Genomic DNA, 15,350 nt, shown 5'->3' with positions numbered 1-15,350 from the left:
CACGTTACACGCTTGGCCGCTTGGGTTTGAAAATTCAAAAGGCTATTGAATTATAAGAAAGCATGTTAATTGACAAAAAGGAAATAAAGTTGACAAGTCTTTCCGTTTCATGTCGACTTTAAACCTCATTATTCTTATGTATGAAATTATAATCAGTATGGTAAGGCTTTTATTAGTGGGAAGCACACGCGAGATACTTGTGGGTGATGTCACCTTTCATGTATTTTCTTGGCACTCCTTTTGTACTTTTTTTTTTTTTCTCTAACTGCATTCCAAGAAGTAAGTATACCACTACTTTTTAACAACAATATGCAGGCATATCAACCACTTATAAACCTCATAGTTGAAGCAGTTGGTGATGAATAATTAATTACGATTATCATAATTAATTCTCAAATCATCGCACTAATATTTAGGATTATTCAGCAAATCAAAAGGGATCGATCGGGGTCATCTAATGGTCATTAAACATGCATGAAGACACCTTAAGAGGAAACACCATTTTTGGGTTATTAGGTACAACATATAAGCATGGGTGCCATGTAGATGACACGCACCATTGGTGAACCAACTTGTGATGCTTTTTCCTTATAATATGGTGATGAAGTGATTCATCATTCCCTTATCAGTATTATAATGTCTTTGGTTTGTTTTCCAGAGCAATATTTATTTATATATACCTTCCTTAGAATAAACCTCGCAACATTGGTCTCAATATTCTTTATTCCAATTCTTCTTTAGTCTTTATATCTAGACTGCATAGGCGTCCTTTGCCTACAGTATAGGTGTCGTCGTATGATAATGGTTAAACCTTTATTCCATGAAGATAACTTGATAGGAATTATCTTTTCTTCTACAAGTTGAGAGCTGGTATCTTTTCTTCCATTCAGCACCGCCACCGCAACCCAAAATGCATGATAGGTAAGATAATTATCCATACTTACCTATACATTATAGTTTTAGACTACATCACCTCTCTATCTCCCATTCATTCCCAAAGAGAAGAGAAAAGGACCATTTTTCTGACTAAACAACGAATTACAGAGGGCAAAATGTTTTTCCAAGTAACGGCGTTGCCGGTGCCCTGAGCCGATACGAGCCACATGAAATGAAAAAAGGTTCAATCTCGTAGCCATGTGGCAAGATGGGGAGCGGCTACATCTTAGCACATTCGGAATGCCAAATATGCTGATAATTTCGTTAAATCCCTCTTTATTTTCTCCTTATAAATTTTGACTCGCTCTGCTTAGCTCTCCGCCGGAAAACGACTCCTAACTTACAGACGTCAAGTTTCATCCGGTATACGTTATCCCTTACCATCGGCTCCACGCGAAAAGGCTCATAGCTATGCCGTGATTCCACTGGTTAACGTGCGCTAAGAATGATGCATTCCGCCCCTTTGCCATAAAACGGTCGTCTGATCTGCTCTCCGAGTATATCTGGTACTCTCTCTCTCTCTCGTTCTGGGTAGAGCCCCGTCTCGGTTTGAGTAGTGCTTCAAAGCCTCAAGCTCGTTGTAAGATTGGTAATCTTTGTAAGCTCCTACCCGTCACATTTCTTGTTCATATATACAATGCCATTCATCTTGTCAATAGCACACGAGCACAGAATTAATCAAAACCAATCAAGTTGTTACATGATGTTTTCATCTTTTTAAATTTCCTTGTTGTTACCAAATGAAGCAACAATTTAAGCTGGGCGATATTAACCATGTACATCCATTTCACCTGTTGTCTTTTGAACCAACCAAGGAAACGGCTTGAACAATCCGCCGTTTAGGTTGGCCTGCTGGACCACTATTTATGCAAATCAATATTAACCGCGACTGTTGATTCCATAAAGAAATATACGTTATTAGGGGAATATCATCCTGATCATGCTTTGGCCGATCCCCTCCCCCAACTCAAATTTGTGCCGCCCTCTATGTTCTCACCACTTCCCAGATTAACTGTTTAGCGAAAATAAAGCGGGAGAACTTCACCCGGGTCCATATTCGGCTGAGTTTCTACTGTTACATCCCTTCAAAAACCAATATTATAAGATGATGCAATATTGACTTTATACATAACAGTACAATTAGCTAAAAAAAGAGGTGGAATAAAGGCAGTATAGCCTTGGGTTGATCCGTTTCTTTTTCTGCATGTATATATTCCTTTTTGTGGTGTGTTGTTGCTGTTGATGATGATGGCGATGCTTTTCTTTTATTTTATATGGACCCTAGCTAGAGATAAAGGTGTAAATGTTTTCAACAATGCGGTTGCTGTGGGAGGTTGTAGTGATGATGCTCTTAGCTCTGTTCTCAAAGGCCATTGGAACAAGACCTTACTCCAGGACAAGCGATCCATTCGATAGCACGGGTTATTGCTTGAGTTGGAGAGTGGCAGTTGAAGCAAACAATTTGCGTGCATGGCGCACAGTCCCATTCCAGTGCCTACGCTACGTCGAAAATTACATGGTGAGTGGCCAGTATGAGCGTGACCTGGGAATGGTTATAGAGCAGATCTATAGCTACATCGATGATATCGTTTTGTTTAATGATGGCATGGATGCTTGGATTCTGGACGTGGACGATACGTGTATCTCCAATCTCTGGTACTACAAAGGAAAGCGATTTGGGTATGGTCATCCTATTCCTCATCCACATCCATCTTGGACCCAAATCCTGGGTCAATTTTAATTAATTTGCTTTTAGGGGTTCCTATATAGGGGCCTGCTTATTAATCTTATTACTGGACTCTGCACTCTCGCCACCCCCACACACACTACTGTCTCCTGTTATAGTTCCGACCATTATACGGGAGAGCCCATGCCCATCTAATTAGTTTGAATTCAGATGGGCCAGATTTTATATAGATTATCGATGGGGCTATCAATCTTATCCATCAGTGCGTGGAACAATGGCAGTGGATTGCTTCCACAAATGAAGATAAAATCCGACTGAAAAATATAGGATTAAACGTAACAGTCTTTTTTTTTTGCTAAATCCTTGATACTAAACAACAGTCGCGTCTTTTACTGGAAATGACAAGATGAAATTTAATACTGATGATTCTGTTTCATTCTGTAACGAATTTATAGGTGCGATCCATACGATCCAATAGGGTTCAAATTCTGGGCACTGAGAGGGGTCTCTCCAGCAATTCCCGCCGTCCTTGATTTGTTCACCAAGTTGGTGGAAAATGGTTTTAAGGTCTTCCTTGTTACGGGAAGAGATGAAGAGACGCTTGGGCAGGCTACACTGGAGAATTTGCACAACCAGGGATACCTTGGCTATGAACGGTTGATTCTGAGGTACGTAAGATGATGATGATGATAAAATATGACCCCACATTGGGCTTTTAAAAATTAAAACTAATATTTGGATGGGCCGTCGTCGGGATCCTCCTATTGGGCTTTTGGCCCAAACATTTTTTACCGTACGTCCCATTAAATAGTGATTGATGATGTTTATTGGTGTGCCTTTATCTCAGAAATCAGGTTTACAAGGGGCAAAGCGCGGTGGTATTCAAATCAGAAATTCGTAAACAATTGGTGGAGGAAGGTTACAGAATATGGGGGAATGTGGGAGACCAATGGAGCGATCTCTTGGGAGATTGTTTGGGCCAGCGTACATTTAAGCTCCCTAATCCCATGTATTTTGTCCCTTGAGTCTCTCAAGGGGTTACACCAACGTGGACACATAAACTAAATGAATTACTGAAATTACTGCTAAAAGAAAATGTTTGCTGCATTGTTGTTCGAAATTTTCAATATATGGTGATCTTTCTTTGTTTAAACTTTAAACGATGTATTGTATTATATTACTAATTAATGATCTTGCTCTGGTTGTAATAAATTCCAAGGTGGGCTTTTCGATGGTTTGGTTTTGGTCCGACCCACTCCAAATTCATTAACACTCTGGTCCAAGATATCAGGATTCTCTGAACCCAACAAAAAAAAATCCGATCCAATCCTATTTTGATTAAATCGGGTTGGATACATCAAATTCAATCCAGTAGTTGAATAAAATAAATGGACCACATTTTTTTGCATTTGATCCTATTTAATAATGTTTAATTGGATATTCATACTGTGACTGTGTAATTGAATTGGATTAATAGGATCGGACTAGATCAAAGTATAATCCATTAACACGCCTTTAGGTTGTATAGGTTTCCCACTTTCCCTTTCTTTTCCTACTTTTTTTTTCTTAAATTAAAAAGTTGTTTGTTGTGAATGCACGCAAAAAGGGTCATTTTCTGTCGTCCATTCAATGCCTGCCACATCGTTTTCTTGTTGAGGATAATTAAGGTACAGAAAATTTTCATGAGATGTCTTTCTAGCTTTACGATTTTTATTTTATCAAAAAAATTAAGGTAAATTACAAACATTCCCTGTACTCTAGGTTCTTAAAACCGATCCGGACAACCAATCGGTCAGGGGTCCGGTTCCCAGGTCGAATGAACGGTCGGGCCATTCTGACAAAAAAATTAAAAAAAAAATAGTTGAACGGTTCAATCGCCTGGGTCAACAGTTTGCTGACCAAATCAACATCTTTTGTCTCTTTTCTAATCCGACTATCAGGTCTGATCCGGTTTTGAAAACCATATCTCTACTACGGGTCCATGACAATTACTCCCTTGAACTTTTACTTGCTACAAATAGCCCTTAGGTTTTATGTCAAATGATTAATTGAATGCATTAAAATTACTAAAATACCCACCTCAACTTCTTTTACTTTTTTTTTCTTGCCATTTTCTCTTAAACCCTAATTGACCCAAAAACTACAACCATTTTCTTAAAACATAACCAGCTAAAATAACAAGATTCATTTCACTGACATAGAAAAGCAAGTTTCTTTAAATTCTTGTTTCATTTCATTGACATTAACGTTTCTCTTTATCTTAAAATATAAAAATTACCCACTCTATCTTCCAATAAATCATGAAAAACCAAATGAAACTTTAAATTTATATATATTAGAAAGAAACATCCATCATTTGATTTAAATATTGAATCCCACTATTTTCAAAACCGGACCGGATCGGACGGTTGGACTGGAAAAACTGGGAATCGGTCTCCTAATCGGTTCCATTTTCCTCCAAAACCACTTTTTGCCCCAAAACCATTGATTTTGGTCAGCAAATTGTTGAACCAGCCAATTAACCGTTCGAACGGTTTTGATCGTTTTCTATTTTTTTATTTTTTGTCAGAACGGGCTGACTGTTCAGGTCGAACGGTCAGACCGTTTGAACCGGTAACCGGACCCCTGACCGGTTTAATCACCGATTCGTTTTTAAAAACCATGTTGAATCCAACCAGAAAATGTGCAAGAATCTATTGGAGCAATTGAGAGGACTTCAATGTCATATTTAGAAAACTAGTCGAATCATAAATCATTCAAATAAATAATAAAAGGGTAGCTTGGAGATTTAAAAAAGTTTTTTTGAAGGCAATGGCTAATTTCATTAAGAATGCTCAGAATCTCAAATACAATCCATGAAAGTATAATCAGCAATAGTAGACAAAAAAATGAAAAGATAAACCCAAATCAAATTACTGATAAAGAAACAAAAGCACCATGAGAAATTCTTATAAGAACTTTGCAAATGACCCAAAAAGATGAAATGCCAATAAAAAAAAGGACCGACCTCTAACAGAGTCAAAACTCAGCAAGAAACTCCCAAAAATGGAGATACACAAAAAGAGATTGCCAAAGTCACCCCTGCCATGGCAATCACAACTAAAAACTTCAGACTTGATAGGTGAAATCTTTTTTGAAGTGAAATTTCGTGGGGAAAGTGTTACCAACCCCATAATATAGGCGGTCTTTCTAGAAAGAAACAAAACTGTACCCTGTATTCCTTTGTTTTCTCCAAAAACCCTTTTATATTCTCTTAAAACCCTCACGGTCCTTCCTCTTTCTCTAATTATCTTCTCTCTCTTAAAACCCTCCTCGCCCATCCAAGGTTTCGTTACTCCACACACCCTTACGAGTCACAAATTCCTGTTATAGAATCAATCAACAAACAGAGAACTGAAGGAATAAGAAAAGAGAAATGTGGGAGAGTGAGAGACATAGAGAGGCAGATCCTTATATTTTCAACAACAGGAACTTTTGGAATGTGAAAACACCGCCTCTCGTCTCCTTCTCTATCTCTCTATAATTTCATCTCTCAAAAATGATTCTGTCATAGATATGTCTAGAAATATGAGATGAACTACTTACCGGATAGGAAGACCTAAGCCAAGATCGTTAGTAGCAACCTAAATTCAACTCTCACTTGTCCGAGGAAAAACAGATAGGAGCAAAGCTCGCAACTTGAGAACATAAATTGCCTTCCTGGACGAACTCTTCAAGTTGGGAAATTGTGTTTTTAATTGACGAAATCTATCAATTGTATTTTACTATTTTTTAACTCAAAAGTTAATCGAATCCCTTTTCCCTGCTTGCCTTACCCGGGAAGAAGTGAAATCACAATCTAACCAACAATGTGCTTAATTCCTGCAATTTCAATCCATGCAAATCTCAAGAAGCCCACCTCAAATTCATTCGCCCAACTCATTACCTAACAGCCCATTTTACCAATTCACGAAATTTCAATTGAATCATACTGTCAATGAATAATAGAAAATAAAAATACATAATAATATGAAAAGCCTAAAATTTTGCACAACCGCTCTAAGAGACAACGATCATGTAACCAAACCCTTGAGGTTCTTTTAGAGAAAACAGTCTTTATAGAAGATAAAGTAGTCGGAACCCGTGCCATGCGGGATTTTTTAACCAAATTGAAAATTAGAATTAATAGGCTTTAAAGAGCCCTATATACTTATTGATAACTTACCACAAAATTTCATTACTTATATCCCTTATTTAATCTTTGGCAACACTGAAATTTTAATTTGGGCTATCTCATTGGCCAAAACATTCATTACATAAATACCATTGATCATACCATTTATGGACCAATCAAACCCATCAAATAATCTAAGAGACCAATGTTAGACAGTTTTGTATGCCCTTATATTCAATCAGAATGATGTATTTTATGAGTTTATTGTAAATGAATAAAGATACATATTTGATTCATGTTCCCTTGGTATGTTTCTGTGTAATACCCTTAAACTGGACACTTAATGAGACTCGTGTTAGTTTTGAATGTTCACAGCCAGTGGGTCGGTTTGGGGAGACCTATCCTGACAAGGCTGACACTGTGGTGCCACCAAGTCGGTTGGGGTGGCCTGTCTCAGCTGCCAGGGTGAGACCCTAGGCACATACAGTGTAGGATTAATTGAATCTTTGAACTGGACCAGATTTCCAGTATTGCCCTGGACCTTGGAGATTGATGGGCAAAACTGGAAAGTTACACCCGACCCCTAGACTCGATTATGATACTACACTAGGTGTCGGATTGGGCTGTCTTTGATGTACCAATCAGTGAGATCCTTAGTGGGGGTCAAAACCTGGGTATGTTGGGACAGTCTGAGAATTCATCTGAGTGGGTGATCATAGTGACAGGATCAGCCCCTTTGTCGGACAAAGGTAATGATCGGGGATGCACTCTCACTGATGGAAACCAAGACTGCCGGCAACCGATTTCAACCGTTGAGATTTGTTTTGAAAAATATATTTTATATAAGATATAAAAGTATATATGTATGGTTTCTAAATTGTTTGCAAGAAGGTTTTAATTCCCGGGATCCATATAAGTGGAGAGTGCAACACTGTTCCTTGCAGCCGAGGGAGAGGTCCTCTCTTGTCGGGCAGTGTATGATCATTATGGGTTGAGAGGTTACGTGTAAGACCATTGAGGTTAATACCTGATGGACTAATCTTGCATCTGCCCACAGTCCCTGGGTGTTACAAGGTGGCTTGGCCCAGGGACCTCTTAGGGTAAGTGTTGGGCCCGTAGAGCCCATTTGATGGGTTTCAGGGGGTGCACTGTCTTTAACAGTGTATTCGGCCAGGCCTTGTAACAAAGGCTGGGCCGAACCCATGTGGCTGATGTGTAGATCAATGCTTGGGTCCCACGCCATACAAGGAAGGCCAACTGGGCAGCAGTTAAGAGGGTTAAGTGAGCACATAAGCTTAATGGGCCTAAAGCCCATTTCGAACTGGGCTACTTATTTAGTTAATATAGGGGCGAAATCTGAAGTGGATCAGCTAATAGGATTGGGCTTAGACCCTATCCACTTAGAGAGTCCAAGATCTAAATAAGATTTAGATCTGGAAACCTCCTAATCAGATTTGGAGATGGCTGATCTGATCTCCAGATAAGATAAGGATTATCCCTTATCACTTAAAGGGACTTCTAAACCAAATATGATTTGGATTAGCAACTCCTAATCTGATTAGGAGCTGATCCCTTTAAGATTATAAAAGAAGAAGGGGGCGGCAGCCTTTAGAGACACAATACACACAGATCATCAGGTTTCTTTGGTGCTGAAATCTAGAAGAGAGAATTCTGCTCCCTGCAAATACTCTCTTGCTGCCTCCCTGTTCTTGCCGCCCTGCTTTCCAGTTCGATCTCCACTTGTGGGAGAAGTCAAGATTGGATCTTGACATCAGTCCTTTGAGAAAGGATTGAAAGAAAGCTGTGCTCACGTGCCATCTTGCTGATTCTTGCGAAGGACAGAGTTCTTGGAGAAGAACACTGCTGATTCTGCTCCACCTGCACTGCGCCATCTTCAGTGGAAGCAGTCTTTGGATCCTTCCTTGGGCGTGAACACCTTCGTTGGGAGATATTACTTCTCCGTATCAGGTATAATCTTTCACACTTCTTTTTGGTTCAGATCTGGTTCAGTTTATGGTTCAGAATTGATCCTTGAAAATATGATTTTCTAAATGGAGAATACGATTCCCAGTTGAAGGGAGAGAAAAATTTTTGAAATTCGCCCCTTATTCCGCAATCTTTTGGGCGTCCATAGGATGGATCTCTCATCCCTTCAACCAATACCTCTAGAAACCCCACTTGTCAATATCTGATATTTGTTCAATTCACCATCGAATCCCCAATTTACCCCGAACACCAAATCAGACCGTTTTGATCCTTCCGAAGTACCTAAAAATCCCCAAACATTGTCATCAAATCAAGGACCTCCTAAAATATTTACCCTTGAAATTTCAACCCAAGATGCCCCTCCATTTATTCTTTTATCAAGCCAAGATTCCCTTTCAAACCTTCTTATTAGCATGAAGCACCCACAACCCAAATATTCTTGATCTTAACACATCTGAAACAATTAGTCCATACAATTGAACCCTAAATACACAAAAAACATTTACTCATAAATTTTCAACATAAAATTCCCCCATTTGCCCCATTACCAAACAAATATTCCATTTTAAATGCTCTCGTTGACCCAAATTTATGTGATTTTGGCCCTCCAAAATCAATCAGATGTTTCCATAAGATCCTACACACCCTAAAAAACATACCCACAAAAATTCAGCCCAAAATACCTTTGTTTGTCCCTCCATTACATCAAGATTTCGTTTCAAAGCTCCGTACTAACTAGATCAAGTCCTTTTCAAATCTGCCCAATCTCGGCATAATGGGGCCAATTTAACCCTACCAATCAACCCATATTGCTTAAAAACACGACTCTACCAAATTTCAACAAAATATCCTCGCACTTTCCCCTCCATCACACCAAGATTTTGTTTCAAAGTTAATAAATTAACTGAATCATTACCTCTCTAAATTTGCCAAATCTTAGCCTATTTAGGCAATTAGGCCATTCTCACCCCACCAATTGATTCAAAATGCCTAAAAACCCTATCCTATAAAATTTCAATAAAAAATACCCTAACTTCCCCTCTATATAAAAAGATTCCGTTTTGTCTAATCTCATTGGTCCGTACATGCAAAACCATTGTATATACTCAAATCCATTTTCACCCTTCATTTTTTTAACCCAAAGTACCCACCATTAGATTAGAATTTTATTTTGGCCTCAATAGACCAGAATTGACTAAAATACCATCGAGCTTACCAAAATTCCTAAATTAAATCAATAAATACCATAATTAATTAGGGTATTCTTTTAACGCTATTTTTGTTATTAATTACGGTATTTTATTTAATCATTTTAAATTATTTAAATAATAAACAATATTTATAAAATAAAATAATTAATTAATTAATACTAATAATTGATTAAATAAATTAAATAATTCATTATGAGAGATGGATAAGGGAGTGATGAAGTGGCTTCATGAGGGAGCAAGAAAGGCTAAAATGAAGAGTGTAGAGTTCTCGGTTGGGGAAAGGGAGAAATTATTTAAAATTATTATTAACAAATATAAATATTTTGAAAGTTATTTTATAGAATTATTAATTGATATAAGTTAAATAATGTTTTATTTATTAGTACATTAATAATTACAATTATAATTCTGTTTTTAATATCTATTAAAAACTTTTTTTGAGAGCTATTACCTTTTTTTGTTATTTGAAAGCTTCAATACCTCTAAATTATTTAATCTATTTTTCATTCTTTCACTAATATTTAAAAAAATTAAATTATTTATATTTTATATTCTTATCATCAAATATTATTAAATCTGTTATAATGTTTTTTGTGTTTTTGATAAAATTTTAAGATTATTACATAATTTCTTTATTTATTCTATTTTATTTGTTTTTAAATAATATTTAAAATATGATATATTTATTAACTTTTTTAATATCTAAAATATTTAAAATTAATTATTTACAATATTATTCATCTATTTAAATAATATCACTATTTAGTTATTCCAATATTACTTATTAATTGAATTTCATAATCCATAAAATTATAAGTTATACTATAATTACATAATTTTGTTATTAATTTTGTAAAATATAAAATTATTGTTAATTAAAATATTATAAATATATTATAACGATTTTCTACATTCAATAAAACTTTTAAGTTTGTTAGATGATTTCGTTATTTTAACTATTTAGACTTTAGTTATTTAAAATTTCGTTATTTTGTTATTTAAAATTTTTCATTATTTAAATTTTATTTATTTTAAACTTATTACATAATATTAAATATTTTTCTTTATAATATTTTGTTATTTATAATATTTAGTTACTGAAAATTTTAAATAATATTTCTTTTTATTTTTTTTATTATTGAATAATATTTAAATTGAATAATTCATAAAATTATAATTTGTGTTGTTAGTTTTGTTATGAATTTCATAAAAGTATAAAATTATTAATAATATGAATATTATTAAATCTATTTATTTTAAAGTTATTACATAATATTAAATATTTTTCTATATAATATTTTTATTATTTTATTATTTATAATATTTAGTTATTGAAATTTTTAAATAACATTTTTTAAGTTTTAATTTTTATTATTTGAATAATTCATAAAATTATAATTTGTGTTGTTAGTACACAATTTTGTTATGAATTTCATAAAAGTATAAAATTATTAATAATATATGATATTTTTTGTGTTTTTAATAAATATGTTAAAGTTATTACATAGTTTTATTATGATATCTAAATAATTCTTAAATTTTTTAATTTAAATTTATATATATATGAACAGTGGATAAAGAATAAATAGTAATCAGAGATAATTTTGGAGATAAACTCATGTGATATCATTCTACTTTAATATATATAGATGAGGTGAAAGAAGGGCTACGAGATTGAAGAATTCCCTATTTAAAATTTTATTTTATTTTACTTATTTCGTTTTGTTTAAGCTTAAGAATTTTCTTACGACAGTTTATTATTTGACCACTCAAATTCTAATTTAGGGGGAAGTGGCATGTTATGAATGGTAGACTGAAAATCGCCCTTTTTTTTGGTGTATCCAATTGAATTTAAACACTCTTTCAAATCAAACACAGCCTTCGTTTCAAGGCTTTTGCCATTCTAAGTTTCTATTACAAAAGATGACGAACTTTATCAAATGCTATTTTGTATCACTACCCCAATGTACAGGGTGGCAATCTATAATTTATCCAATATATAATAAAATTTCATTCTAATGTTATTTGATATTTTCCCGTTAGCCATCAAAATAATTTTTTTGCCCAAAATTCCAAATTTAGTGATAAACAGAAATAGGTACGTACTACGTAGCTTCTATATAGTTTTATGCCACCTGTCCATAATATATGAGTCTTCAAAGACCATGTGCTCTATGTCAAGCAGAATATGAAACCTTTCATCATTTTTCTTCTGCTGCGCCCTTCTGCTCCTGATATTTGGTGTATTGTTTAAATTGGGCTCAAATAACATCTAGGTGTGCCACGGTAATCGAATCGTGGGATATTTTTTCAAATTGAACCAATTTGACCGGTTTTTTAAATGTTTAAATTAAAACCGAATTGAGACAATCGGTTAATCGCGGTTTAATTTTTTGGTTTTTTTATACACTTAAAATAAAAAGAAAAAGAAAAAAAAACTAAAACCATTGGTAGTTGATGTCGGTGCCGGACTGATTGGTGTCAGTGGTTGTTGTCGATACCGGACTGGTTGGTGTCGGTGTTTTCGTTTGTCAGAAACACAGAGAGCCTGAAGTGAGAGCCTGAGAGCTTGTCGGAGACACAGAGAGCAGAGGTGAGAGAGAGAGAAAAGAGAGATACAGAGATCAGTCATTGCTTGCCGACGAGGCGGCAGCCGTGGGTGTTGCCGCTTGGTGCTGTCGTGATGGTGGTTGGCACGAGCCGCGTGACCGTCTGGAGTAGAGATTAGGAAGAGTTGAAGAAGAAGACTGAAAAGAGTTGAAGAAGAAGATTAGAAGAGAAAAAAAAAAATTGTGAGAGAAAGAGAGAGAGAGAGAGAAGAGAAAACAGTCAAAAGAATTCTGACGCTCGCAGTTTGGGGAAAAGACAAGAAAAATAGAAAATTGATGGATGGCAGAACTTTCAATGAAAAGTTCAATTTTCAATGAAAGTCTCTTCCAATTCTTTTATTCAATTTTCAAAATTAAATAAAAAATAATATATATATATATCGGTCAGTTCGATTAACTGCCAGTTTTTTTAAATTGTTAAGCGAAATTGAATCAAAATTAGCGGTTTTTTAAGAATAGAAAACTGAAACCAAATTGACCAATTTGGTTAACTTATTTTTAGATTCAGTTTTGGTTTGGATTTTTTTGGTTTGGATTTTTTTGCTCACCCCTAAACTTATCTGTTACATCAAGTGATGAGAGCGGCTTCTCTTAATACAGCAATAACTCAATACGGAGGAAGTTAAAGATCGATTCTTTCTCCTCATTTAGATCATTTGGGATACTAGAAATTAGGGGAAAAAATACCACAATCAACAACCAATATACAATGCAAGTCGTCATCCAATACCTCAACATGGTTGCAATTTATGTTAGAGGAATTAAACAATGGGCTCAAGACAATTATGATATAAAAATCAGAATTATTTTAGTTGAATTTGGGGTTTCATGTTTGAAAATTAAGGTTGTGTTTGGTTTTAAAAGAAAAGGTAGAGAAATGAAAGAAAAACTTTGGGTTTTTGTAATTCAGGGCACCATTAGTGTGGAGTTAAGATTTCTAAGGTGAACTGAATCCTATTTATGGATTGATGCGAAATTAAAGAGCAGGATGCTAATTATAGGTGGGGGGCTGCAATTCAGATTTCTAAAATGGATTGCAAATTGCAATCCATTTATCCCTAAACTTATACATTGATATGACCAAATATTCCTACCCAATCAGGTTTGGAGAGGTTGAGGTCTTGAAGGGCAGCCTCATTTTTTCATAGGCCTGGGGACATTTATGAAACTTCGCTCCCAAGACTTAATGGAGCTCGCATTTTGTGTACCCATAGGTTCACTGCACGAGTGCACCCTCGAATGAGAGGCAAACACGTATTAATCGCGAATTAATGGAAATTTTCTCCTTTATTAATCATTTGGCTGGTTGAACCGGTTATTTTTTACTCTCCTTAATCCAAGCATTAATGCTGGCTCACTGCACACTAGTGAACGCATAAGCCACCTGCAGCGGAAAAAATCCACCGTCCCCTCGCTTTCATCATATCCAGAGAGTTTTGTATGCAGGAGCTCCACGAATTGCACATCTTGAGAATTGTCGCAGCTTCTATTGAACAAAGGCTCGCAACCTTTGTTCCAACTACTTGGATCACTTGTTCTGTAACCTGGCGGGCATGAGCAAGTGGCCTCTGGTGTGTAAACACAAATCCCATTCTTTCCACACAACCCATGGGCAATGCAGTGTTGCGGATGAGATTACCATCATATTCCATGATCAATCTTCTTCGAATCCCATAACCCAAATCAGAAGCATAAAATCCTGTGTTGTTGCTCGACGAAAAACTACCCATTTCATCGAGCACTGCAATTCTGCTTCTATTATAACTTGCTCTATTGTTTCTAAACACACCCATTTCCCGTATTGAGGAGCTCGGCTTTCTCTCCGGTGTCGGTGGTGTTGGTGGACCAGACGATTGAGCCGTCGGCATCAGTAAGCACCATTTTCCCATCCCTACGCCGCAAAACTTTGGATTGTCGGCCATTGACGGGTCTGAAATACTTTTGGAAAATCTCGGGTTCCGCCTTGATTTTTGGTTGGTGTTGATGCTTTTGCCAAAAAAGCAATTGTCATACCTGTTCGTCCTTTAGATCGAACCTACCACCAGAGAAGACGAAGAAGAAGAACAATGGAGAGTCGAAGAAAAAGAAGAGAAGAATGATACATCGCCGCTGGAGCTCTGTCGCCATCAATTCGCCGCCGAAGCTCTGTTGCCGCCGATGGACAAGGGTTTGTTGTATGAATAGGATTCGGTGGAAAGAAATGGAAAAAAAAAAAAAAAAAAAAACTGAAAGAAGGAATTCGAAAAAATCCAAAATGGGGCTTTTTGCTTGAGTACTCCACCGGTTCATGTTCATGCAAATCGATTTGTTTTCGTATGAACGAAACCGGACCACGTTAACGCTCAAACGCGCGATAACATAGCCTGTCGATCAGCCATTCGTGGGTGCACTCGTCGTGGGTGCACAGCACACGAGCTCGACTTAATGATGAGCTTATCACTAGCTGTTACAACCTCAACCGAGCACTCCGGTTCTTTTAATGTTTGGGTAATGCTCGGTCACATTGTCCCTGATTTTAATGAAATAGATAAGTCAATGTAGGTCAATGTGGGAAAATGTTACAAATCTCACCAATTTGACATTCAATGGCTGATTTGATCATTGAAGTCTTTATCCCTAGAACTATACCCTAAGCCTCTAAAAGCTTTTGTTCTTGTGACCGGAACTAGGAGTGTATCATATCAAATAATATCTGAATTCGAATTAGATTAAATATTTAAATATTTAATTCGATTTAAATTTAATCAATTAATTATTCTAGATAATTA

General features: G+C 35.9%; 1 protein-coding gene across 8 annotated transcripts; it reads left to right on the top strand.

Annotated features, from left to right (window-relative positions):
* Positions 1–681: 681 nt before the first annotated feature.
* On the top strand, positions 682–3,835 carry LOC104588372 (HAD superfamily, subfamily IIIB acid phosphatase). Of its 8 annotated transcripts, none has more exons than XM_088897099.1 (5): positions 682–921; positions 1,045–1,442; positions 2,222–2,616; positions 3,079–3,291; positions 3,471–3,835. In XM_088897099.1, exons 3-5 carry the CDS (start codon positions 2,240–2,242, stop codon positions 3,646–3,648), a joined length of 768 nt encoding a protein of 255 aa, XP_088753225.1. In that variant the 5' UTR covers positions 682–921; positions 1,045–1,442; positions 2,222–2,239; the 3' UTR covers positions 3,649–3,835. The 8 variants fall into 8 exon arrangements, with proteins under 8 accessions (XP_088753225.1, XP_088753224.1, XP_010244566.1 ...); XM_088897098.1 differs by having other exon boundaries at positions 1,045–1,525; XM_010246264.3 differs by having other exon boundaries at positions 1,045–1,534.
* Positions 3,836–15,350: the final 11,515 nt, after the last annotated feature.

This window comes from Nelumbo nucifera, chromosome 2 (assembly GCF_055504915.1).
Source record: "Nelumbo nucifera cultivar China Antique chromosome 2, China Antique-T2T, whole genome shotgun sequence".
Taxonomy (NCBI): domain Eukaryota; kingdom Viridiplantae; phylum Streptophyta; class Magnoliopsida; order Proteales; family Nelumbonaceae; genus Nelumbo; species Nelumbo nucifera.
This window is presented reverse-complemented; position numbering and strand designations above follow the sequence as displayed.

Bases quoted from the DNA above. Each gene is read 5' to 3' on its own strand.
- LOC104588372 (XM_088897097.1), top strand. From the start codon at position 2,240: ATGTTTTCAACAATGCGGTTGCTGTGGGAGGTTGTAGTGATGATGCTC. The intron at 2,617-3,078 runs GTATGGTCATCC...ACGAATTTATAG, and splicing joins TACAAAGGAAAGCGATTTGG to GTGCGATCCATACGATCCAA. The intron at 3,292-3,470 runs GTACGTAAGATG...CCTTTATCTCAG, and splicing joins TATGAACGGTTGATTCTGAG to AAATCAGGTTTACAAGGGGC.